This window comes from Somniosus microcephalus, chromosome 5 (genome assembly GCF_052327205.1).
Source record: "Somniosus microcephalus isolate GS21.2 chromosome 5, FLI_Smic_1.0, whole genome shotgun sequence".
NCBI lineage: Eukaryota > Metazoa > Chordata > Chondrichthyes > Squaliformes > Somniosidae > Somniosus > Somniosus microcephalus.
The window spans coordinates 261,171,958-261,199,446 of record NC_140991.1 but is presented as its reverse complement, the minus strand read 5'-3'; the positions used below and the strand labels follow the sequence as shown (position 1 = coordinate 261,199,446).

At 51.4% G+C, this 27,489-nt stretch overlaps 1 protein-coding gene across 1 annotated transcript in view; it reads left to right on the top strand.

The window, feature by feature from the left end:
• The window catches only part of LOC147117687 (uncharacterized), a 141,750-nt gene extending 118,176 nt beyond the window's left edge, over positions 1–23,574 (top strand). The window contains exons 4-6 of the mRNA XM_085988879.1: positions 15,940–16,118; positions 20,410–20,506; positions 20,629–23,574. Of these exons, the coding sequence (XP_085845005.1) occupies positions 15,940–16,118; positions 20,410–20,506; positions 20,629–20,785 (433 nt within the window). The 3' untranslated portion in view covers positions 20,786–23,574. The remainder of the gene's footprint in view (positions 1–15,939; positions 16,119–20,409; positions 20,507–20,628) is intronic.
• The last annotated feature ends 3,915 nt before the right edge of the window (positions 23,575–27,489 follow it).

Sequence of the window (27,489 nt, the reverse complement as noted above, 5' to 3'; positions counted from 1 at the left end):
TGACTAACAATCTGGGCAGACGCGGACCATGGCTCCGTCGATATTGGTAGGAAGTCCCCTGGGTCTCGCAGCGGCTGACCATACACGAGTTCCGCAGATGAAGAGTGAAGGTCTTCTTTGGGGGCCGTGCGAAGGCCCAACAGGACCCACGGTAGCTTGTCTGCCCATCCAGCGTCCTGGAGGCTGGCCCTCAGGGCGGCTTTCATTGAGCGGTGGAAGCGTTCGCAGAGGCCATTCGCCTGTGGGTGGTAGGCTGTGGTGCGGTGTAATTTGACCCCGAGTCCTTGGGCCACTGCATTCCAGAGTTCGGAGGAAAACTGCGGTCCCCTGTCCAACGAAATATCTGCGGGCACTCCGAAACGGGCGATCCAGGAGGAAATGAACACCCTGGCCACGTCTGCCGAAGTAGTGGATGACAGGGGAACCGCCTCTGGCCATCTGGTGGTGCGGTCAACCATGGTCAGGATGTGTGAAAAACCATGGGAGGGTGGGAGTGGTCCTACCAGGTCCACATTGACATGGTCAAAACGTCGCACCGGAACTGTGAAGGCGGCCAATGGAGCTTTGATGTGGCACTGTACCTTTGCCTTTTGGCAGACCACGCAGGTGTTGGCCCAGTCGCGGACATCTTTATGCATGTTATGCCATACAAATTTCGCGGACATCAGTTTCTGAGAGGCCTTCCTTCCAGGGTGTGACAACCCATGTATGGCGCCGAACACTTTGCGGCGCCAGACGACCGGCACAACAGGGCGAGGATTCTGTACGGAGACGTCACACAACAGCGTGGTACCTGCCGAATGGAACTTGATGTCGGCCAACTGGACGCCGGTGATGGCCATTCTGTAAGCTTGGACCTCCAGGTCTGAGGCTTGGTCCACTGCCATGAGGGCGTAGTCGATGCCCAAATGAACCGTATTGACGAACGCGCGGGAGAGGCAGTCTGCCACCAGGTTGTCCTTACCGGCCACGTGCCGTATATCCGTGGTGAATTCGGATATGTAGGTCAGTTGACGCTGCTGTCGGGCTGACAACGGTTCGGCGGTCTTGGACATTGCAAAGGTCAGCGGCTTATGGTCCACAAAGGCGGTGAAAGGACGTCCTTCCAGAAGGAATCGAAAATGGCGGATGGCCAGAAAAAGGGCGAGCAACTCCCGGCCGAACATGCTGTGTGCTCTCTCGTTCTGCTGTAGTTGACGGTTGAAGAATGCCAACGGCTGCCACGTCCCGTTCACCCACTGCTGTTGCACGGCCCCGACTGCGTAGTCCGACGCGTCGGTGGTGAGGGCGATGGTGACTCCTGGCAGCGGGTGCGCCAGCATAGTTGCGTTGGCTAAGGCGCTTTTGGCGTCGGCGAACGCTCGGGCCATGTCATCCGTCCAGTCTACCGGGTTCTTGCCAGTCTTGCCCTTGAGGGCCTCGTACAGGGGCCGCATGAGTAGTGCCACCTTAGGCACGAAACGGTGGTAAAAGTTTACCATGCCTAGGAATTCCTGCAGGGCCTTTATGTTCTGCGGGCGTGGAAAAGATGTCACCGCCTCTACCTTCGAAGGTAAAGGAACCGCTCCCTCTGAGGTGATGCGATGCCCCAGGAAGTCAATTTGGTGCAGGCCAAACTGACACTTGGCCAGGTTGATAATCAGGCCGTGTTGGCTGAGGCGTCGAAAAAGGGTGCGTAGGTGACAGGTATGTTCTTCCTTGGTAGGACTGGCATTTAGAATATCGTCCAGGTAGACGAAGAGGAATTTGAGGTCCCGCAGCACGGAGTCCATCAGGCGTTGGAAAGCCTGGGCGGCGTTCTTCAACCCAAACGGCATCCGTAAAAACTAGAAGAGGCCGAATGGGGTGATGACTGCGGTCTTCTGGACGTCTTGTGGATGAACTGGGACCTGGTGGTAGCCTCGGACAAGGTCAACTTTTGAGAAAACAGTGTTCCCTGCCAAATGGGCAGAGAAATCCTGGATATGGGGAATCGGGTACCGATCAGGAGTGGTGGCGTCATTTAGTCGTCGATAGTCGCCGCATGGCCGCCATCCGCCGCCAGGCTTCGGGACGATATGGAGGGGTGAAGACCAGGGACTATCCGACCAGCGAATAATCCCTAACCGTTCCATAGTGGCAAACTCCGCCGTTGCGACTGCCAGCTTGCCAGGTTCCAGGCGCCGGGCCCGCGCGTAGACCGGGGGGCCGTTGGTGGTGATGTGGTGTTCCACACCATGTTTCGTGGCTGTGGAGGAGAACATGGGTCTTGTCAGGTCGGGGAATTCACTGAGCAGGCAAGCGAACTCATCAGGAGTCGGGAACACACAGGAGACGGTGCGTAACATAGTGTTACTGCAATAACACGGAAGAGAATTAAAAGTGGCTGCGTTGATCAGCCGCCGGTTCCGAACCAGGAGGCTGTTGGCGCACAGGAAATCCGCGCCGAGGAGGGGCTGGGAAACTTTGGCCGTAACAAACTCCCAGTGAAAACGTTGCCCCCCGAGGCACAACTCCACTCGCCGTCTGCCGAAGGTCAGAATTGTGCCGCCACTGGCCGCTTCAAGGGCGGGGCCGTGATTTCCCGTCTGCACATCGTGGGCGGACGCGGGTAAAATGCTGCACTGCGCTCCGGTGTCGCACAGAAAGCGACGACCAGAGAGGGTATCGGTGATGAACAGCAATTTCCCCGCATTGCCAATCGCCATCACGGCCGTGGGGTGCCCGTTAGACCCGTTCCTCAGTGGTGGCAGTGTCAGATGATGCTGGGTTTTTTCTGTGGAAAACTGCAGGGAGGGCGGCAACACTTCGCCTTCGCGCCGAACTGCACGTGGTAGAAACACAGCCCAGCAGGCTGACGAGCTGGTGCGGCGTCTGCAGGGGATGGGTGCCTCGTGGCGGCACAGTACTGCCGAGTTACAGCCAAAATTTTGTCAGGCTCCGCAGCGAGTGTTGCGCAGTCTTCAATTTCAGATCTGGCCAGGGCAGTTTGTACCAGTTCAGGCAGTTGGCTGAGGAAAATTTCGCAGAATAGGAAACATTCCCGTTCTGAGCCCAGGAGTGTGAGCATTTGGCTCATCAACTCTGAAGGCTTGGAGTCCCCGAGCCCAGGCATAGCGAGTAATCGATGGGCGCGCTCCGATTTTGTGAGCCCGAAAACTTGCAGTAACCACGCTTTGAGGGTTTCATACTTGCGCTCCGTTGGGGGGTTTTCGAGGAGGCTGACGATCCGAGAGGCGGTAGAGCTGTCGAGTGCGGAGACCACGTAAAGATACTTGGTCTGATCCGCATCGACGTTCCTCAGGGTGAACTGGGCCTCGACCTGAACTGCGGTAGCTTTAGCGAACCGGTGTTTGCCTCCATGCTGTGCTCTTCTTCTGTGAAAACGTTCACAAAAACGGGGTCACCAATGTAGGAATTGACGAATTCCTACAAATAACTGAGATCGACACAGGAGCACAATGAAACAGGTCTTTACTCAACGGAGATGCCACGAGGACTTCTGGGCAGTCACGTGGTTTGCGACGTGACGTCATCGCGTTTGCCCGCGTTTTCCCACGCTCTTAAAGGGGCCACGCCCCGTACATGCAAACTCTATATTCAAAACACAGTAATGCCTAACACAATGGTACAGGCTTAGGCTGGTGTTAGAACATCGTTAAAGAGAATTATATACAGTTAGCCAGAGTCATTCAGTGGTTCTGCCACAACACTATCAAAGTATCCAATACACTTGTCCCTGGTATGAATATAGATGTCACTGAGGCCTACAGCATCGACACAATCCTGTACAACTCTACATTCAGTTCTAATTCTCATCTCTGCATCTTACAATCACCTCTTATTTATTCTAGTAGCAATCTGTATTACTTCCTAATTCAGCTGTACCAACACCTCCCTCCTGGTTTAGTGTATTTTTTTCGCCTTTCTTCCCTTACTTTGTATAGAGTTAAAAAGCAGAAAATAATAAGTACACCAAACAGAAATAGAAATAAAGTAGCCAAAATGTGAAATAAAAGGTAAAATAAAGAGGACAGTAAAATAAGTTTTACTTTGCCGGTTTAGTTAGTTAAATGCCAGGTGCCAGCAGAGCAGTACATCCTGGAAAAGATTTGTTTCATCACAGAGAAGAATCTGCCCTTCGCTGACTCCCTCCCATGAGTCACACCTCCAGCAGCCTGGTCACAAAGCAGCACATGATGGGTGGCTCAAGCCCGTTTAGCCCTGCCTGGTGGCGGTGTGATGTAAGCCCCCAAAGTGCGGACTAAGTGATATACAAAGTCGACGACACTGGCTTGTTGTAAGAAAGACAGACCCAATAATTGAAGTCAAAACGGTTTATTCAGGCCTGGGGAGATATGGCTCTTGTGTCCCAACACAAGGCTCTGACTCCACCGAATCTCTTGAGGTTTACACAGTTATACACATATTCCAAGACCTCCTACTCCAGAGGTCCAATCGATTTAAAAGTCTATACATTAATCACTAACTAGGTGTGTCTAACTTCTACAAGGTAACCAATAACATAAGTTTCACTTTTCACTGCAGGGGCCTGTGGACCCTCTGATTTCTTGGAAATGAGTCATCAGGACATGTGATTTCTGAGAAACAAGTCCCTCTCTCTCTTGACCACTACTAAGTTTTGTTTTTCCAGAAAAGGGTTATGTCAGTGTCTCTTTTTGTAAGTTTCATCTCTCTAAACTGGTATGGTCATTTCTGCAATTAAACATACGAATAATTAGTACATTTCGGCCTAGAAATTGGGTTTTGGCTTAGCCAGGGCTTTAGCGCCGGAAGTTAGTGCCGGCGCTAAGTCCCCCTGCGCGCGCCAAAAATTCAGCAGGGCCGCGCCCAAACGGCTGCCGGCGCTACTGAAGGGTCTTTGCGGCGGTAAATCGGCGCTAACTGCCGTTTCGCGCCGCAATTCCGGCGCTGCGGCACCCGATGCGGTGCGGCAGGCTCGGGAAGTGCAGGCCTCCTCCTTCCGTTAAGGAGGAGCTGCCTGCACCCGGCCGCGGCCCGCGCAAATCTGTCTAAAAATGAGCCCGGCACCTCGGACAAGTGCCGGGCTTGCATCTGTTCCGGGGGGTGGGGGGGAGAAGTCCGGGGAGGGAGCTGCGGGCAGGCGGCCGGCGGGAAAGCGGCCGGCCGCCGCGGGGCCTTTAATGCGCCGGCGCAAACTCATGCAAGACTCTGTTGCCAGAGTCTTAGTTGCGGCTGCCACGGGCAGAACTGACAAGGTGTCGGTCGACCGGCTCAAGCTGGTGCACCTAGAGCCCGACGAACCCGTTCAAGTGGGCCAACCCCCACCGCGAGGCAGACCGCCTAAGAGCCCGACGCGTCCGACCGCCCCGCTCCCGACACCAACCGCCAAGAGCCGTTCCGGCCATGCCATCAAGCCACCACGTCGGTTCGTACACTCCCTACTAGCGGATTCTGGGGGGAGCTGTGTGGCGTACCAATCACAGAAAGGACACAATCCGCTTTTCGGTCCGTAGACTATAAATCAGGCGTCATGCCTTTAAGAAGGATCACACCTTTAAGAAACTCGATCTGCAACATAGTTAAGCCCAGAGCGGGGGAGGGGCAGTCTAAGCTGTGGACTGATGAAAGACAGTCGGACTTGGTGTAGTCTCTGATGCCATTTTTGTGTTCAACATGTGGTCGCAACAACTAAACCTTTTCTGTTGAACCTCTCTGAGTTCAGTATATTTTGTTAGGAGTACGTAGACTCCTACATTGGTGACCCCGACGCTCAGGACGACTCCTAAACGTAACCATGGCTGACACAAACACAGTTTCTGTGAAGCTGCCGGAGTTCTGGGAGAACCTAGCCACCGCCTGGTTCCTTCAAGTCGAATTGCAATTCCGACTCCGCGGCATCACCGCCGACGCAACGATGTACGACTACCTCCTCGCCTCCCTGGGCAGCTCCACAATCACGAAAGTCTGGACAACACTACAAAACCCTTCGGAGGAAGGCAAGTACGCACATATCAAGGCCGCGCTCCTTAAAAAATTCACAGCCTCCCAATTCGTGCGCAACTGCCACCTCCTCGACCTCCCGGGCCTCGGTGACTCCACGCCGTCAGACTTGCTCTCACACATGCTTGCTCTGACCGACGAGAAACTGCCCGGCTCCCTCTTCCGCACGCTCTTTATCCGCCAACTACCCCCCAGCATCCGCCCGGCGATCATGACGTCCAGCCTCACGGACCTCGAGGACCTGGCCGACGAAGCCGATAAGCTCCTGTCCGCCGGCTCCAACCACGCCGTCACCCCCGACCTGGCCTCCGCAGCGTCGGCGCGCGCTCCACCCTCTATCGCGCGGCCACACAGCTCGGCCACGAGGCCCCCCAGGCCCCCACGTCCGCCAAGCCCTCCGACCCAGGGCTACTGCTACTTCCATACCCGGTTTGGCGCACGGGCACGCCGCTGCAGCCATCCCTGCACGTTTCCAACCGCCCCCACACCGGCCTACACGATGGCCGTGGGGCAAACAGGCGCGCTGCTGTACATTACGGACAGCACCTCTGGACGCCGTTTCCTATGCGACATGGGCGCGCAGCGCAGCATCATCCCCGCGTCCGCCCTCGAGATCCAGCGAGGTGGCCGCGGCCCTGCGCTGGCTGCCGCCAACGGCACCGACATCCGGACGTACGGCACCCGCACCGTCACCATCGACCTCGCAGGCCGCCGCTACCACTGGGAGTTTATCACCGCCAAGGTGCTCTCCCCGCTCCTCAGTGCGGATTTCCTGTGTGCGCACGGCCTATTGGTCGACATGCCTCGGCACCGCCTCGTGGACATGAACACCATGTCACCTATCCCGGGCGCCATGGCCCCCCCCAACCCGCTGAAATGGCGTGGCAGTGCCGCGCCCGCTCAACGGACGACTACTCAGCACTCCTGGCTGAGTTTCCAGCCCTCACCAACCCGATCTTCTCCGTGAAAGTTGCTAAGCACGGGGTAGAACACTTCATCCCCACCACAGGCCCACCGGTGTATGCCCACGCCCGCAGGCTGGACCCGGCCAAGCTGGAGATCGCGCGGGCCGAGTTCGCCACAATGGAACAGCTCGGCATCATCCGCCGCTCCAACAGCCCCTGGGCCTCCCCACTCCACATCATCACCAAACCCAACGGGGGATGGCGCCCCTGCGGGGACTACCGGCGCCTAAACAACGCCACCACGCCGGATCGGTACCCCATACCGCACATTCAAGACTTCTCGGCTAGACTGGCCGGCCGCTCAGTCTTCTCCAAAGTCAACCTGGTGCGCGGTTACCATCAGGTGCCAGTCCACCCCACGGACGTCCCCAAGACGGCCATAATCACCCCTTTTGGGCTATTCGAGTTCCTCCGAATGCCCTTCGGCCTCAAAAACGCGGCCCAGGCCTTCCAGCGGCTCATGGACTCGGTCCTCCAGGACCTGAAGTTCCTCTTTGTCTACCTGGATGACATCCTGGTAGCTAGTTCCTCCAAGCAGGAACACATCGAGCACCTCCGCACCTTGTTCCAGCGGCTCAGTGAGCATGGGCTAATCATCAGCCCAGCCAAGTGCCAATTCGGCCTCAGCAGGATCGGATTCCTCGGCCACCACATCACGCAGGACGGAGCCATTCCCCTGCCCGCCAAGGTGCAAGCCGTCCAGCAGTTCCCCCGGCCTACCACCATCAAAGGCCTCCAGGAGTTCTTGGGGATGATCAACTTTTACAACCGCTTCATTCCCGGAGCGGCCTCCCTCATGCGGCCCCTATATGAAGCCCTCCGGGGTAAGAAAGACAGAATGGCGATCGAGTGGTCGGCGGACATGTTGACCGCTTTTGACTCAACCAAAAAGGCGCTCGCCGATGCCACCATGCTCGCTCACCCACAGCCCAACGCCAGGGTGGCCCTCACCACGGACGCCTCCGACCACGCGGTCGGCGCCGTGTACGAACAGTGGGTCGACGGGGCCTGGCAACCGCTGGCCTTTTTCAGCCGCCAACTGCGCCCCCCGGAGGCCAAATACAGCGCCTTTGACCGCGAGCTCCTCGCACTGTACCTGGCAGTCCGCCATTTTAGATTTCTTCTGGAGGGCCGCCCCTTCACCGCGTTTGTCGACCACAAACCCCTGACATTCGCGATGGCAAAATCTGCGGACCCGTGGTCAGCCAGGCAACAACGCCAGCTTGCCACGGTGTCCGAATTCACTACAGACATCCGGCACGTCTCCGGTCGAGACAACGTGGTGGCCGACTGCCTATCCCGCCCCACCGTCCACGGCGCCCACCTGGCAGTGGACTATGCTCAACTGGCAGCGGAACAACGCACCGACCCTGATCTGCTCTCCGCGCCCACAACCCTCCCAGGGCTGCGACTGACCGACGTCACCTGTGGCCCGTCCGTCGTCACAGTCAAATGCAACACCTCCTTGGCGCAACCCCGCCCCGTAGTCCCGGCGTCCTGGCGAAAACGGGTGTTCGACATCACCCACGGCCTCTCACACCCCGGCACCCGCGCGTCCATTAGACTGGTGGCCAACCGATTTGTCTGGCGCGGCCTGCGCAAAGATGTGCGCATCTGGTCCAGATCCTGCATAGCTTGCCAGCGTGCCAAAATCCACCAGCACATCAAAGCCCCACTCGAGGAGTTCACCGTGCCAGAAAGAAGGTTTGACCATGTCCACATCGACCTCGTCGGCCCCCTGCCGCCATCACAAGGTCACACGCACCTGCTGACAATCGTGGACCGTACCACCCGCTGGCCTGAGGCCATTCCACTGATGTCCACCACCACCGCCGACATCGCGAGGGCATTCATCGGGACCTGGGTCGCTCGGTTCGGCGTCCCCTCCGACATAACGTCGGATAGAGGCCCGCAGTTCACCTCTGATCTGTGGGCCGCCATTGCACGAAACCTCGGGGTGGCCGTGCACCGCACCACGGCTTACCACCCCCAAGCCAACGGACTGTGCGAGCGATTCCACAGGTCCATGAAGGCGTCCCTCCGCGCCAGCCTCGAGGATGAGGCTTGGATCGACCGCCTCCCGTGCGTGCTACTTGGCCTACGCTCCGCGGTCAAGGAAGACCTGCAAGCCTCGGCGGCGGAACTCGTGTACGGCCAGCCACTGCGCGTACCCGGATAGTTCCTGCCCACCGCCACGACCCCCTGGTCGGCTGACCAGCAACGCCGCGCTTTCGCCAACCGAGCACAACAGTTCGCTCCGGTACCCACCGGCTGGCACGGCGAACCAGCAACCCGCGTACCACCTAGCCTGCACATGGCCAAATTTGTTTTCGTGCACCATGACGCCCACCGAGGACCTCTACGGCCCCCATACGATGGACCCTACAAGGTACTCCAGATGGGGAACAAGTTCTTCCTCCTCCAAGTAGGCGGCAGAACTGACAAGGTGTCGGTCGACCGGCTCAAGCTGGTGCACCTAGAGCCCGACGAACCCGTTCAAGTGGGCCAACCCCCACCGCGAGGCAGACCGCCTAAGAGCCCGACGCGTCCGACCGCCCCGCTCCCGACACCAACCGCCAAGAGCCGTTCCGGCCATGCCATCAAGCCACCACGTCGGTTCGTACACTCCCTACTAGCGGATTCTGGGGGGAGCTGTGTGGCGTACCAATCACAGAAAGGACACAATCCGCTTTTCGGTCCGTAGACTATAAATCAGGCGTCATGCCTTTAAGAAGGATCACACCTTTAAGAAACTCGATCTGCAACATAGTTAAGCCCAGAGCGGGGGAGGGGCAGTCTAAGCTGTGGACTGATGAAAGACAGTCAGACTTGGTGTAGTCTCTGACGCCATTTTTGTGTTCAACATGTGGTCTCAACAACTAAACCTTTTCTGTTGAACCTCTCCGAGTTCAGTATATTTTGTTAGGAGTACGTAGACTCCTACACTCTAGCGAATATAAGCCTAATCGACCCAATCTCTCCTTATACGTCATTCCTGCCATCCCAGGTATCAGTCTGGTGAATCTTCGCTGCATTCTCTCCATGGCAAGAACCTCCTTCCTCAGATAAGGTGACCAAAACTGCACACAATACGCCAGGTGTGGTCTCACCAAGGCCCTGTACAACTGCAGCAAGACATCCTTGCTCGTGTACTCGAATCCTCTTGCTATGAAGGCCAACATACCATTTGCCTTCTTAACCGCCTGCTGCATCTGCATGCTTACCTTCAGCGACTGGTGCACAAGGACACCCAGGTCTCGTTGCACTTCCCCTATTCCCAATCTATTGCCATTCAGATTATAATCTGTCTTCCTGTTTTTGCCACCGAAGTGGATAACCTCGTATTTACCACATTATACTGCATTTGCCATGCATCTGCTCAATCACCCAACCTGTCCAAATCATATTGGAGTTTCTTTGCATCCTCCTCACAGTACACACACCCACCCAGCTTTGTGTCATCTGCAAACTTAGAGATATTACATCTAGTTCCCTCATTTATATATATTGTGAATAGCTGGGGTCCTAGCACCGAACCCTGCGTTACTCAACTAGTCACTGCCTGCCACATGGAAAAAGACCCATTTATTCCAACTCTTTGCTTCCTGTCTGCCAACCAGTTCTCTATCCAAGACAGTACCTTACCCCCAATCCCATGTGCTTTAACTTTGCACGCTAATCTCTTATGCAGGACCTTATCGAAAGCCTTCTGAAAGTCCAAATACACCACATCCACTGGTTCTCCCTTATCTATTCTACCAGTTACATCCTCAAAAAATTCCAGTAGATTAGTCAAGCATGATTTACCTTTTGTAAATCCATGTTGACTTTGTCTGATCCTGTCACTGTTTTCCAAGTGCTCTGTTATTACATCTTTTGTGATGGACGCTAGCATTTTCCCCACTACCGATGTCAGACTTACCGGTCTATAATTCCCCGTTTTCTTTCAACCACCTTTTTTAAATAATGAGGTTACATTAGCTATCCTCCAATCCATGGGAACTGTTCCAGAGTCTATAGAATTTTGGGAGATGACCAGCAATACATCTACTATTTCTAGGGCCACTTCCTTAAGTACCCTAGGATGTAGATTATCAGGCCCTGGGTATTTATTGGCCTTCAATGCCGTCAATTTCCCTAACACCATTTCCCTACAAATACTGATTTCATTCAATTCCTCCCTCTCTGGGAGGTTATTTGTGTTTTCCTTTGTGAAGACAGAACCAAAGTATGTATTTAATTGGTCTGCCATTTCTTTGTTCCCCATTATAAATTCCCCTGATTCTGACTGCAAGGGACCTATGCTTGACTTCACCAATCTTTTTCTCTTCACATATCTATAGAAGCTTTTACAGTCAGTTTTTATGTTCCCAGCAAGCTTACTTTTCCCCCTCTTAATTAATCCCTTTGTCCTCCTTTGCTGAATCCTAAACTGCTCCCAATCCTCAGGTTTGCTGCTTTTTCTGGCCAAATTATATGTCCTCTCCTTGGATCTTATGCTATCCCTAATTTCCCTTGTTAGCCACGGTTGAGTCACCTTTTTTGTTTTATTTTTATGCCAAACAGGGATGAACAAATTCTATAGTTCATCCATGCGATCTTTAAATGTTTGCCATTGCCTATCCACCGTCAACCCTTTAAGTAATGTTCCCCAATCCATCCAAACCAAATCGTGCCTCATACCATCGTAAGTTTCCTTTATTTAAATTCAGGACCCTAGTCTCTGAGTCAACTACTTCACTCTCCATTTTAATGAAGAATTCTATCATATTATGATTGCTCCTCCCCAAGGGGCCTCGCACAACAAGATTGCTAATTAATCCTCTCTCATTACATGATACCCAGTCTAAGATGGCCTGATCTCCAGTTGGTTCCTCAACATATTGGTCCAGGAAACCATCCTGTATACACTCTAGGAATTCCTCCTCCACAGTATTGTTAATAATTTGGTTAGCCCAATCAATATGTAGATTAAAGTCACCCATGATAACTGCTGTGCCCTTATTGCACGCATCTCTAATTTCCCATTTAATGCCATCCCCAACCTCAGCATTATTGTTTGGGGGTCCGTATACAACTCCCACTAACGTTTTCTGCCCCTTGGTATTTCTCAGCTCTGTCCATACAGATTCCACATCATCAGAGCTAATATCCTTCCTTACTATTGTGTTAATCTTCTCTTTAACCAGCAATGCTACCCCACCTCCTTTTCCTTTTTTCCTGTCCTTCCTGAATATTGAATACCCCTGGATGTTGAATTCCCAGTCTTGGTCACCCTGGAGGCATGTCTCCGTAATCTCAATTATATCATATCCGTTTACATCTATTTGCGCAGCTAATTCATCCACCTTATTACGAATGCTCCTTGCATTAAGACACAAAGCCTTCAGGCTTGATTTTTTAACACTCTTAGTCCTTTTAGAATTATTATTTACTGTGGCCCTGTTTGATTTACACTCTTGATTTCTCTGCCTTCCACTTTTGCTTTTCTCCTTCCTGTCTTTTGTTTCTATCCTTGCTTCCCTTTCCTCTGTCTCCCTGCACAGGTTCCCAACCCCCTGCCATTTAAGTTTAAACCCGCCCCAACAGCACTAGCAAACACTCCCCCAGGACATCTGTTCCGGTCCCACCCAGGTGCAAACCGTCCAGTTTGTACTGGTCCCACCTCCCCCAGAACCAATTCCAATGTCCCAAGAATTTGAATCCCTCCCCCTTGCACCATTCCTCTAGCCATGTATTCATCTGAAATATCCTTCTATTTCTACATTGCACTGGTAGCAATCCTGAGATTACTACCTTTGAGGTCCTATTTTTTAATTTACCTCCTAACTCCCTATATTGAGCTTTTAGGACCTCATCCCGTTTTTTACCTATATCGTTGGTACCTATATGCACCACGACAACTGGCTGTTCACCCTCCCCCTCCAGAATGCCCTGCAGCCGCCCCAAGACATCCTTGACCCTTACACCAGGGAGGCAACATACCATCCTGGAATCTCGTTTGCGGCCGCAGAAACACCTTACAGTAGAATCCCCTTTCGCTATAGCTCTCCCTCTCTTTTTCCTCCCGTCCTGTGCAGCAGGACCAGCCATGGTGCCAGGAAGTTGGCTGCTGATGACTTCCCCCGATAAGCCATCTCCCTTAACAATATCCAAAGTGGTATATCTGTTTGAAAGAGGGATGGCCACAGGGGACCCCTGCACTACCTGCCTGCGCCTACTACTCCAGTGGTCACCCATTCCATTCCTGCCTGTGCAGCCTTTACCTGCGGTGTGACCAACTCCCTAAACGTGCTATCCATGATGTCCTCAACATCGCGAATGCTCCAGTATGTATCCATTCGCAGCTCCAGCGGTCTGTCAGTAGCTGCAGTTGGATACAGTTCCCGCACACATGGTCGTCAGAGACAGAGGAAGTGTCCCTGATTTCCCACATAGTGCAGGAGGCTTTGTGCCAGTAGTGCTTCTCCGCCATGCTTTAGTGCCTCGGCGGGGATTCCATCTGCTCCTGAGGCCTTGTTGTTCTTCAGTTGTCGGATGGCCTTTTCAACCTCATGCCGGGCTGGAGTTGTGCTGAGATGGTGGCAGGTATCATGCTGTGGGATGGAGTTGAGGACACTCGCGTCGAAGACAGAGTCACGGTTAAGGAGATCTTTGAAGTGCTCCTTCCAGCAGGCACTGACTGCCTCTCTGTCCTTGATGAGTACCTCTAAGTTCTTGGCCTGCAGTGGGGTAGGGCCTTGGGTGCTTGGGCCATAGATGGTCTTGACTGCGCTAAAGAATCCACGCACATCGTGGTTGTCGGCTAGCTGCTGGATCTCCTCCACTTTCTCCACCCCCATCTGTTCTTTAGGTCGCGAGTTTTTTGTTGGACCTCGGCCTTCAGGCTTCTGTAGAACTGCTTTCTTGCTCTCGAGTTGTGTTGCTGTTTCCAGATCAGGAATGCCTTGCGCTTGCGGCTTATTAGCCCCTGAATCTCCTGGTCGTTCTCGTCGAACCAGTCTTGGTGTTTCCTGGTCGAATGACTGAGCGTCTCTTCACAGGTGCTGATTATGGAGGCCTTGAGTGCAGACCAGGTGCTGTGGGCACTCTGTGTCTCTGCATCACTGGGAGTCGTCAGGTTGTTTGTGAGGCACAGGCTGAATAGGGCTTTCTTAGCAGGGTCTTTGAGTGCTCCAGCGTTAATTTTCCTGCGGCATTGTTTCTGTTGCCGCCGCTGTTTTGGGGCTACATTAATGGAGATGACAGAGCGGATTAGGCGGTGGTCTGTCCAGCAGTCATCAGCTCCTGGCGCGGGTGATGTGGACGTCCTTGCGGTCCCTCACTCAGACGATGACGTAGTCCAGCAGGTGCCAGTGCTTGGAGCGAGGGTGCTGCCATGAAGCCTTGTACTTGTCTCTCTGACGGAACAAGTCATGTTCTAAGCGTTTCGACAGGAGGAGGGTACCGTTGGAGTTGGCTTTCCCTATCCCCTCTCTGCCGATCACACCTCCCCAGAGGTCTGTGTCCCTTCCAACGCTGGCGTTAAAGTCGCCAAGGAGGATCAGCTTGTCACCCGTTGGAACTCGGGACAGGGATTGTTAGAGGCTGAAGTAGAATTCCTCTTTGGTCTCGTCTGTGGCTTCCAGTGTTGGGGCGTACGCACTGATGACCGTAGCGCACTGTTCCAGGCTAGGGTGAGCCGAAGAGTCATGAGGCACTCGTTTATATTGCTAGGAGAGTCTCTGAGACGCACAACCAGTTCATTTTTTATGGCGAAGCCTACCACATGGAGGCGGCGTTCTTCTTCAGGTTTCCCGTTCCACCACCTTGCTCCTTGAGCTGGCCTTCCCCTGCCCGCCGGGTCTCACTTAGGGCGGCGATGTCAATGTCGAAACGTCTGAGCTCCCGGGCAATGATAGCAGTACGGGCGTTCCGGTCTGTCACTGTTGGGGTTGTCCATGAGGGTCCTGACATTCCAGGTCCTGAACTTCATTTTAAAGGCTGGAAGATGCCTCAATCGCCTCCTCCCAGTGGGCGAAGAGCTCCTCCCAGAGTCGCAATGCGGATTCCGCCCACTAAGGGGCACAATGGACATGATCTTCACCGCACGTCAATTAGAAGAGAAATGCAGGGAACAGCACCAACTGCTGTACATGGCCTTCTTTGATCTCACAAAGGCCTTCGACACTGTCAACTGTGAGGGATTATGGAGTGTTCTCCTCAAATTTGGCTGCCCTCAAAAGTTTGTCACCATCCTCCGCCTGCTTCACGACGACATGCAAGCCATGATCCTGACCAACAGGTCCGCTGTGTCCTGGACCTTCTCCGCTCCCACTCTTTATGTTGCTGCCGTCACTCCCACTCAAGTCCGCTGTGTCCTGGACCTTCTCCGCTCCCACTCTTTATGTTGCTGCCGTCACTCCCACTCAAGTCCGCTGTGTCCTGCACCTTCTCCGCTCCCACTCTTTATGTTGCTGCCTCCGGCTCCCGCTCAGGTCCGATAGCTCCCGCTCAGGTCCGCTGAGCCTCAAACTGTTCGGCGCCGTCCGGCAGGTCCTCTATCAGGTCTTCTCGACTCTTTTCCACAGAAAATAGTCCCAACCTGCTCAATCTTTCTGGATAGTTGCATTCTCTCGTGTCTTCCTACCTGGAGTTATCTTTTCTGCACTTCCTCCAGTGCTTCAATATCTTTTTTGTAGTATGGAGGCCAGAATCACACAGTACCCCGAGTGCGGTCTAACCAAGGTTCTGTGTAAATTAACATTACCCCCCTGTTTTTGTATTTTAGCAGTGGGATGGGGGATATTGTCATTAAGCAACAGATGATCTGAATTTGGAGAGAACTTCAACTTAATGCCTTTTTGAGAGCATCCCATTGAGCAAAACTGGACAGCAAGAGGATTAAACAAAGGAATAGTGGTGATTTTTCAGAGGTCCATTGTTATCAACTAGTAACCAAAATGTATAGCAGGTAATCAAAATGCCATTCCCTTATATTAATTACAACACTTGTCTGATCTATCTTTAGGGCTGAGGAGGAGGAGAGACTGGTCGGGGCTCATTACTGTGCAAAGATTGATGATCTGCTTCAGGAGTCGGACTTTGTGATGTTGGTAGTAAACCTGACTCCTCAAACCTGCAAACTGATTGGGGAAAGAGAGCTTTGTCTAATGAAACCCACTGCCACCCTCGTCAATGTCTCTCGAGGTAGGAGAGCACCATGTCATTGCTTATTTTAGAAAATTATCAGTAGTCTGCAAAACTATTTTCACAATTTACCTATTATGATTAAGTTTCCTTACTTAAAACGTTTTCTGTGATTGTTTAATTGCGTTAACTCTTTCCTTGTATGACACATTTCGATCCCACACTTGTAATCATCAAAAGCCAATTCTTTACACCTTTTGGACTGGTTACAGGATTCCAGGATCTATTCTCCTCTTTACAGGAACAGTCGTGGATCCCAGTGATAGATGGTTTCAAATTTTTAGGTCTGATGGTAGCTGCCATCATTGTAGTTCTCAGCGCCCAACCTTTTATGTGATCACTTCAGCTAAATCTGCTGAGCCTGTTTCCCTTCACAGAGCCTCCCTTTCCCAACCAGTAAGGATCAACCAGGACTCGGCCCTGCACCTCACGTACATGACAACATATTGCAGGACAGTCACCAGCAACAGCCTTTCCAGTTGGCAATGATACTCATTGTTTCCCTAACAAAATGGAGTACCCATCTGCAAGGGAAAGTGGACATGCACCTGGTATATAAAATATATTAACAACAACCTGAATCAATATAGCACCTTTTATGTAGAAAAGGCACTTCACAGACCACAAACAGACGAAAATGGCTGCTGAGACAAGAAGAAAATATTAGGAGTGATCAAAAGCTTGGTCAATGAAGTGGGTTTTAAGGAGGGCCTTAAAGGAGGAGAGGGAGGTGGAGAGGTGGAAGGATTTAGGAAGCAAATTCAAGCAATTGGGCCTAGACAGCTAATGGCATGAAGGCCAGTGGTGGGCTGAAAGAGAGGAATGCACAAGAAAGAAATAACTTGCATTTGTACAGCACCTTTCACAACCTCAGGACATCCTTTACAGCCAATGAAGTACCTTTTGAAGTGTAGTCACTGTTGCAATTTAGGGAAACGTGGCAGCCAATTGTGCACAGCAAGATTCCACAAACAGCAATGAGATAAATGACCAGACAATCTGTTTTTAGTGATGTTGTTGAGGTATAAATATTGGCCAGACCATCGGGGCGAACTCCCCTGCTCTTCTTCAAAATAGTGCCATGGGATATTTTACGTCCATCTGAGAGGGCAGATGGGGCCTCAGTTTAAAATCTCAACTGAAAGACGACACCTCTGACAGTGCTGCACTCACTGAGTACTGCATTGAAATGTCAAGTCTCTGGAGTGGCACCTTCTGACTCAGAAGTGAATGTGCTACCAACTGAGTCACAGCTGTCAGATTTAGAGGATGGCAGTTTCACGGGGCCGATGCAGGGCTGGAGGAGGACACAAAGATAGAGAAGGGCAAGGCCATGAAAGGATAAGAATTTTAAATCTGAAGCACTGGGGGACCAGGAGCCAATGTAAGATAGCACAGACAGGGTGATGGGTGAGCAGGACTTGGTCCAGGATAGAATAGGGGCTGCAGAGTCTTTAATGAGTTGAAGTTTACAGAGGGTGGAGAATTGGAGGCCATCCAGGACAGCATTGGAATAGTTGAGTCAGGAGGTAACAAAATCCTGAATAGAGTTTCAGCAGAACATGGGCTGAGGTAGGGGCAGAAGCGGCCAATGTTACAAAGAGGGAAATAGACGGTCTTCGTGATGGATAGGATATGAGATCGGAAGTTCAGCTCGGGGTCAAATATGTTGCCGAGGTTGTGAACAGTCTGGCTCAACCTTAAACAGTGGCCGGGGAGGCAGATGGAATCAGTGACAAAAGTACGGAATTTATGGCTGGAGCTTCAGTCTTCCCATTGTTTAACTGGAGGAAATTGTGGCTTATCCAAGACTAGATACAGGACAACCAGTGGCAGTGGGCAATACAGAGACCGTAGAGGGATTGAGGGAAATGGTGGAGTGATATAACAGGATGTCATCAGCGTACATGTGATTGTTGACCCCATGTCTGCGAATGATATCGCCAAGGAGCAGTATACAGAGGAGGAAGAGCAGGGGGCCAAGGACAGATCCTTGAAGATTAAGGACAGTAAAGCTTGCTCTGGAACACTTCTAACCATAGTACAGGTATGTGTGTGATAAGGAAACTCTGCAGTGTCCACTGCATTAACAGGAAGGGGGAATCATTCCCACTCCCCGTTAGCAAGATATAGTCCTCCTAGTATGCAGGTGCTTGGCTCATGAGACGGAGAGAGAAGAGTGAAGGAGAAAAAAACTGACAAAGAAATAAAGCAAAGTAAAAGTAGTTTGGTCATCATAAAATCATGATTATTATTAGTTTGGACATTTTACTGGGATTAGTTCATGATTTTCCCCAAATGTTTGCCACGATAAAATTTACAGTTCCAAGCATAGGCATTTGATGTTCAATTTCCTGAAGATAAGCATCATAAGGAACAGGGACAAGCTCTAAAGTGAAACTTTTCAACTGTTTTTAATGTACGTCTCCGTGGTGCGCTGCAGCTGTTGAGAAAATGGAAGGACTGGCAAGACCAGAGTTGGGAGTCAATCATGTGGGAACAATGACTCAAGCAGATATTGTCGAATGAATTTGATTAGGTTACAGTGATCAAGAAACATTACATAGAACTGCTACAAAAAAGTGATATAGAATGATAATACAATAAAGTTTTGCATATACTGTTCCCGATGAGATTCTATTCGAAAAATGTCATATGCTTCACAGAGCAAGATAAAAGAACAGATAGAAATGGAATTACGTGATGTGGCCAAAAGAATAGTGCAAAGAAAAGTTCTTCGAAAATTTTTAAAAGCAGGTAAGGCAGAGTAACTTGGGAGGGAGTTCCAGCGTGCATGCATGGTGGCTAAAAGAGAACCTGGGTCATGAAGGGAACAAGCGTAGACCAGGGTTCGAGGAGCAAAAAGTATGAGTAGGGACATAGGGCTGAAGAGGGTTTCAGAAGCTGAAGAGGGTGTGATGAGGCCATGATGACATTTTAAGGTAAGAATAAGGATTTTGAAATTGATCCAAAGAAGCACAGTAAAGCTTGGTAAGAACTAGGATGATGAAAGATGGCTAAGGATGCTGCAGCAGCATTCTGAATGAATTATCATTTAAGGAAGGTGGAAGCAGGAAGGCTGGCTTGGAGAACAATTGAGAAGTCAAGGCTTGGGGTGAAAAAAACATGGATTGGAGTCGCAGCAGTTGAGAAGAGGAGGTGCAGCCAACATTTTGAAAGTGAAGAAATGGTTTTGGTGACAGAAAAAATGCAGGGAAAGAATCTCAGCTCATGATCAAGCAGCACACCAAGGTTCCATACCACCGGAATTAGCCTGAATAGCAATCGGGAACTTTGATGAACTCCAGAAGAGAGACACATGGGGCCTAGAAATTCATCTCGGGCGGTGGCGTAAAATGGGCAGTATCAGTTCGGCCGCCCGTTATACACAGCGACTGATATTCAGTTCCACTGCAGTCAATGCAACTGAATATCAGACGCTGCATATAATGGGCAGCCAGTCCAATACCACCCGTTTTGCACCACAGCCAGAGACTCATTTCTAGGCCAGAGTTGACAGGAGCCAAAGAGAATGGCTTCAGTTTTAGCTGCATTGAGTTGGAAGGAATTTCAATTCATCCGATTCATCCAAGAGTTTATGTATAACAAGCAATTGAAGAGTCAAGCAATGACCTTGGCATCAAAAGAAGAGTTGGGAAGGTAAAACTGGGTGTCATCAGCATACCTGATGCTATGATTTCAGCAATGGGCAGCATATTGACAATGAAGAGAGGAGGACCAAGGAAGAAACCCTCAGGTACACGATAATGACCATGTGGGAAGGGAGGAGAAACCATTGGAATATATAAAAAGGTTGTGAGTTCAAGCCTCACTCCAGGACTTGAGCATACGTGCCATTTTTCAGATGAGATGTTAAACCAGACTGCTCTCAGGTAGATGTTAAAAAGATATCATGACACTAATCCAAGAAGAGCAGGGGAGATAGTGGTTACCTGAATCAATCATGTATTTTTGCCCTACGGATTTGAAGTTTTTGAGGTGTTTTGAAATTTTGAAAAATTTTTACATTATGCACGTGTGCTAGATGCAAGATCTTTCATTATATATATCGCTTATTTCTCTGATTGACATTTATTTCAATTAAAATTAATGATTCACCTTCAAGGTTGTAGTAAAAGAATCTTGGGATAGTTTCCTGTCGTGCAATTGGTGTTAAAAGATATACAACTGCCGCTTTGCAGGCAGGTTTTAACATATTTACAATCCATTTTCCTCATTCAGTAGGACATGCAGTCCAGACTAATAGAGTTTTTTTAATTAATATTCTAAGGTGCAGTGGTTGATCAGGATGCTTTGGTGAAAGTGCTTCAGAAGGGGGTTATTCGTGCAGCAGCTCTGGATGTTACTGACCCAGAGCCACTTCCAAGGTATCTTGTCACTTCTACTTACTCAACATACCAGAAATATTAATTTGAAAAGTAGAAGTAAGTAACCTAATTACAGAAACCCAGCTGATATTACAACTATCTTGTGTGTTTTTTTTTAAAAGGGATCATCCTTTGCTGCACTTACCAAATGTCACTCTGACTCCCCATATTGGAACTGCCACTGCTAAGACCCGTCATGAAATGCTGGAGAGAATGATTGAAAATGCTTTGGCTGCTACTCGTGGGCTTCCAGTTTCTGATGAAGTGCTGCCACCATGATGGATACAAGCAAGACAGATTTAGTACATTGTAGTAGCGATCTCCTCAACATCGGTTTATATAAAATAAGAATTCTAACAGTTGTAGTGCAGGAATAAAGCTTTATTTCCCCTCTCCCTCAAAATATTAATGTGAATGGACTGTGGAGGCTGCATTGTGGGTGTTCAATGTCTGAGAAGCGATTATGTTGTAATTAGTTTAGAATAATTGTATCATAGAAAGGTATCATTGTATATTTTTATTACAGTTATGGTGTGCAAAATTACACTGCGATTAAGATGCCTTGTATAAAAACAACCAAAGCAACTTGTATTTCTATAGTACAAGGTGTAGAGACTCACCTGACCATGGTTCAGACAATTGGGCAGGATTTGCAATGTACCCAAATTTCTGGTCCCTAAAATTAATCACTGGAAAAACAGGAATACTGCGCACTCCCAACTCTCTATTTTGCAACGCCATTGAGCGAGGCTCTGCAGCTGGGGTGACAACAAACAAAATTTACATGTGTATTAAAGCCACATTTAGTACACTCAGACGCAAACAAGTATTTTTTGGGAGAAATGGAAAGAGACAAGTTGGACATGAGGGTGCCCAATGAAGGAGTTCACTGGAAGCCTTTAAAATGCTACAGCTGCTTTGCAAATCATACTTTGGTCCGCTTCAGGTTCTGCTGCTTGTATTGCAGTGGATATGATTATCTGTGCACCTCATGGGGTAAAAGAACAGGATGATTTGAATATTTCCATTGGCATCGGGCCGCAAAAAGGCTAAAGTATAAGCTCTATGTGGGATTTTTTAATATAGGTATTGTCTTCTACTAAAAGTAACAAATATCACAGTAACTCTACTTAGCAGGCTGATTAGTCAAGTAATGTAGAGAATGGTTGAAATAATTTGGTTCCAATTGTGTGTAGCTAGAAATTCTCCCCATTCTGACCTTGGTTGGGCCTCAGTTAGAAATACTGGCCTAGAAATTCAGTCGCGCCACTTCTGGGGCGCTAAAGTCGGGCGGGCGCTAAAGTTAGCGCCCGCCGGAAAGTGTAGGCCACTTCGCCGAAATTCAGTAGATTTTGCCAAGGAGTTTGGGCGAGCGCTGAAACTGGCGTTGCACTCCTATCTTTAGGCGCTAAGCCGGCGGTGCGGACTGATAACGCCGAGGCCGGGCGCAGCGCAGGTGCGGTCATGTTTTGATTGACAGCAGACACCCTGACGCCGGCCAGCTCTTAAAGGGGGAAGGGTCGACTTTGTCTGCTGCCACGCCCTGGATAGTGGAGCCCTGCAGCTAGGCCTGAACACTGCTGGTGGACCCAAATAGCGCCTGAAGCCATGCAGAAGGCCCGTGAACGAGCGCAGCGCTTCTCAGAGCATGCTTTGAGGGTGCTGCTTAAGGCTTTTGAAAAGAGAAGAGAGATCTTGTGCCCGGACAGTGGCAAGAAGGCTCCCAGGAGGCAGTACAGGAGAGCCTGGAGGGAAATCGCCCACAGGGTGTCATCCACCAGCGATGTCCCCAGGAGTGCGGACCAATGCCGCAAGAAGTACAACGACCTCACTCGGATGGGCAGGGCGAGTACCCTTTCCAGTGTCCTCCTCATCCTTGCATGTGCACCTCACATTATGGGCAAAGGGACCTCAAAGGCCTAATGGCCATCCCTCCTCCCGCAGCTATGGCACTGGCATGATCATCAATAGCACTTTCTGCACTTTACACACTGGCCAAGCTATTCGACCATGGGAGGCAGTGCACACAACAACAGGGCACCACACTGGCCATGCTATTCGACCATGGGAGGCAGTGCACACAACAACAGGGCACCACACTGGCCATGCTAATCGACCATGGGAGGCAGTGCAGACAACAACAGGGCAACACACTGTACTTAGAGGCCGTCCTTTCTCTTGCAGGCCAAGCTGGCCAAGAATATGAAGAGCCGGAATGTCACCGGGGGAGGCCGTGGCCAGTTCCAGGAGCTCAGTGACCTGGAGGAGCGCGTGGCTCGACTCATGCGTGGCCGGGTGGTTGGCCCCGTTGCTATTGGAGATGCCGACCCTGTGCTGGGCCCCAATGGTAAGGACATGACCGTTTGGACCTCTCTCGTTCCCCTTGCGCTTCAGATCTACATCCTTTGCCACTGTCCGACCAATGCGCATAATGCCACCACTCATGCCTCCCTCGCTGACGCCCTGTCCTCACTCTAAAGCTACTCTTGTGCCTTCCTGCTTTCAGCTGGTGAGGAGGAGGTCCATGAAGCTGAGAGTGCCAGTCCCTCGGAAGAGGAGGACGACGAGGACCAAGAGGAAGGCGGCACATCGGGGGAACCCTCATCTGCGCCAGGGGATGGCAATGGAGGGGACACGTCTTGCCTGGAGGAGAGCCAGGGGGAAGTGTTGCAGGGGGGTGCAGCTCCTGGGCCCAGTGGCGTCCAGGCAGGCGGGAAGGGTCGGGCAGCACGGCTGCCTTCTCCCCAGAGGGGGAAGTGTTGCAGGGAAGGGCAGTTGCTGGGCCCAGTGGCGTCCAGGCACGTGGGAAGGGTCGGGCAGCTCGGCGGCCTTCTCCCCAGATGGAGAGTCCGCCCTCCAGTCCGGAGACGGTCCTCGCCCAGGAGGTGCACCTCCTTGATGAAATGTCCGCGGCCTCCGAGCGGCGCCACAACGAGTTCATGGGGGTTGTGGGACAGTTGCCTCAGGCCATTGAGTCCCTGGCTCATAGTGTGGCCGCTTTCGGGGACTCACAGGCCAGGGGTGTCGAGCAACTCGCGGCAGCACAGGCCAGGGGTGTCGACCAACTCGCGGCAGCACAGGACGCGAGTCGCGAGTTCATGAGTGGTGCCGTGCAGACACTGGCTGATCTGATGCGGGCACAGAACAGGGCAGTTCGGGCACTCACTTCTGCCACACTCGCTGTGTCACGGAAGCATCGACAGGGCACCCGCCGCCCTGCTGCAGCACAGCGGTCTGGCCTCCACCAGATTGCTGCGCTTGCTGCAGTGCCAGCCCGGCCGAGTGCCAATGTCTCTGGCGACCAGCGAGCGCCTGGCATCAGCCAGCTTGCCCCCATTGCTGCAGCCGCCACTGCCACTCCCCCAGCCAAGGTGCGACGAGCTGCTGCAGAGACTGATGCTGCCCAGCCACAGCTGCAGCAGTCAGCAGCCGGACCCTCCAGGGCCGGACCTCGTCTAGGCCGACCCCCAAGGGCATCTGCCGTTACGCATTGCGGCCCTCAGGAGCCTTTCCCCAGCCTTCCAACACCCACAGGGCCCAGGTTGAGGCGGAACAACAGGTCGGGCAGGGGCCGGAGAAGCCTGCACAAGGACTCGCCCTCTCGGCACACCAAGTAGAGGGTGTCGGCAACTGTTTTTTTTATATGGGGGTGTTTGTGTTCTGGAGGGGGGGGGCTTATTTTGGAAAGGCCGAAGATGAAGGCCAATTGGATTGACAAGTTTTGTTATTCCTCCCCAGGTTGTGGGAGTAAGATATGTTTTTCACTGGTTTTTGGGGGTCTTGTCTGTTTTTCTGTTTCATGTGGGAAGGGCCCTGAGTTTGTTAAATAAAGCTTTTTATTTATTCAGCTTGTCCAGGTGTCATGTTTCAAGTGGTTGTTGCGTTAACCGGCTGAGGGCTTGCGGAGCGGCTGCATTCAGGTGCGTTCATTGCCACAAGCCATTCCCTGACAGGGGGCCTAGAAGTGTCGTTCAATAAGCCGCCGGCGGACGGCCCTTGGACCTTGTGGCTCCCTTCTGGGCTGGTACTCCTCCTCCTCCTCCTCCTCATGGTCCTCCTGCTCGTCCTCCTGAGGTGGTGGCCCAACGTGAGGTGGCAGTGCCTGAGTCCTGCGGATAGCCAGGTTGTGCAGCATGCAGCAAACGACGACGAACTGGGAGACTCTATCTGGCGAATACTGTAGAGATCCACCGGATCGATCCAGGCAGCGGAACCGTTGCTTCAGGATGCCAATCGTTTGCTCTATGATGTTCCTTGTGGCTTGATGGCTTTCGTTGTATGCCTCCTCCGCAGGGGTCCTGGGCACGCGGAGCGGGGTCATGAGCCATGTGCACAAAGGGTAGCCCTTGTCCCCGATAAGCCATCCCCTTGGTGGAGGCTGTGCCTCGAACATGTCAGCCACAGTAGTCTGGCGCAGGATAAATGCATCGTGGCTGCTTCCTGGAAAGCGGGCATTGACAGCTAGGATGCGCTGCCTGTGGTCACACACCAGCTGTACATTGAGGGAATGGTAGCCCTTCCGGTTGCGGTAATCCTCGGCATTGTCGATAGGTGCCCGCATAGCCACATGCGTGCAGTCAATGGCGCCCTGCACCATGGGGAAGTCGGCGATCCTGGCAAATCCGACTGCACACTGCTCCTGCCTCTCTAGGGTCATGGGGAAGGAGATGAATTGGTGCCTCCTTGCGAAAAGGGCATCGGTGACCTGCCGGATGCAGCGATGCACGGCGAACTGGGAGATGTTCGCTATGTCCCCAGCAGCGGCTTGGAAGGAGCCGCTTGGATAAAAGTTCAGAGCCACCGTGACCTTCACTTCCACCGACAGAGACGTCCTGCACATCAGCTGTGGACGCAGATCTCTGTGAAGCAGCTGGCAGATCTCTGCAACCACCTCCCTTCTGAAGCGCAGCCTCTTAACACAATGCGCGGCAGTCATGGTGAGATAGGACACCTGCTGCCGGTATTCCCTGAGTGGGTAAGGCCTACGTTGCCGACGCCTGATGGCCCCTCTGCGTCTAGGCATGGCTGCCCCTCTCACACAGCGTCTGCGAGCCCTTCGCACATAATGCTGGAACTGAGGGTTGGAACCCCATGCAGCCCCCATAATAAACTTGCAAACAGTGAAATCACAAAGAGTCAAATTTCCAAGTTCTGGCCAGAAGCCAAAAATACCTCCTATGTTGTCCCAAATCAGTAAGGTCTGTTCCTTGGTCTCTGTCCAGAAATCCAAAGCACTAAAGTCATTGCAGCAAAATGGCTGGCCTTTATAGTTCAGTGTAAGTGCCCTTTAATTAGCGCTCCCCGAGGCCCGCAGGGCCTCTGCTGCATTCCACTTCACAGTTCTTAACAGCGCCACGCCCACATTGGGCGGGCGCCACTGAATTTCCGGTTTGGGGCGCACAAACAGCGTTGCACGACGAAATGACGTCATAAGCTGCACGCGCAGCTGAGCGGGCGCAAACACTTTGCGCCGGCGCTAAATGTCAACTGAAGTTGGGTGTTGGCGCAGACCGGCCTGCGCCCGGGCGCTAAGTGCCTAGTGCTGGAAATCTACCCCTCTTATGGCATTAACGGCTGGCGAACGCAACTGAATTTCTAGGCCACTGTGTCCAATTTTGATCCCCTCACATTGTGGGAGGTATTGAGGCTTTAGTAAGGGTGCAGGGCTATTAGGAAAGAGCAGGGGAGTGGAAATAACTCGATAGTTCTTTCAAAGAGCCGGCACAGGCACGATGGGCCAAATGGCCTTCTTCTGTGATATAAGATTCTATGATTCTAGTACTGAACATTTGGAGATGTTTAATTTCCAATGATTTGCCTGTGCTTAGAAGGTTGGAAGCAATATGCTGTAACAAAGATTACTTAATGAGAGTGATTCCATGATCAGGCTATCCCGGCAGGGAGCAGAACCCACAGGTTGGGAAATCACTGGCCTGCTGGGAGTGCAGATTGCTTAACCATACCTGACACCTATAATGGTTTTATGGATTTCTCTACTCTCCTGAACATGTGATAGAGGAAGAAACTGAAATCCAGGCAGGAACTTACTACTGTGTGGATAACTGGACTAATTGTTCAGCCCTCCTTTCCTACACATTGGTGGCTAATGGTTATTTTGAATTTTACCATGCACTAAAACCATAGCCATTCAGATGGCTTGTTTTGCTTCACATATCTGTCAATGTCTGATTCTAGATTGAACTTCAAAAATAAAAGATACTTTACCTTTTAAGTCATCAATGTATGGCTTGTCCTGTTGCTGTAATTTATGTGACTGACTTTCAAAGTCCACAGAGATCAGGAATCGAAATCCAAATTGGTGCTGTTCAGTCAGTGACATCTCACTGACATACCAACTTTTTGCTCTCATCTCCACACATCACAAAGATTGCTCTTAGTGACTTTCAGGTTACGACTGGCAGAGATATTTCTTACAAGCCAGAGCTAGTTTTAGATATCCATGAAACCCGGCTGCAGAGAGCCTATGATGCATGAGCCCTGCCAGCAGATGCTCTGGGCTGGAGTTGCATTGTTCATGAGCATCCCATGGTCTCATTTCAAGCCACAGAAACTTCAACACTTTATTGACGGTCAGTTGTAAGAATTTAATACGAAGATAATAAATACCCTGTAACACTCACTAGAGGACCTATCACACACCACTAACTATTTTAAAAGAAACAACAAACTAGTATAGAATCATGCAAGAGGTCAGTGGTGTGTGGAAGGCTAGGAGAGTGTGAGATTTACACTCAGTGGAATGATTGGGCATAAATACTGAGATTTTCACTTTTACTCTATTTTGAGTTTAGTTTACTTCATTTTAGCTCTTAAAAATTCAGAGCTGTTTAAACGTGTTTATTTGGTGCCAATTAATGGGCTAATTTGAGACAGTATTAGGTTAATTAACTGGTTATAGTAAGAAGTGTAATTAGCTGTTCTATGATTGGCTGCTTTTTCCTGTGGCATTGAGGCTATTGTTT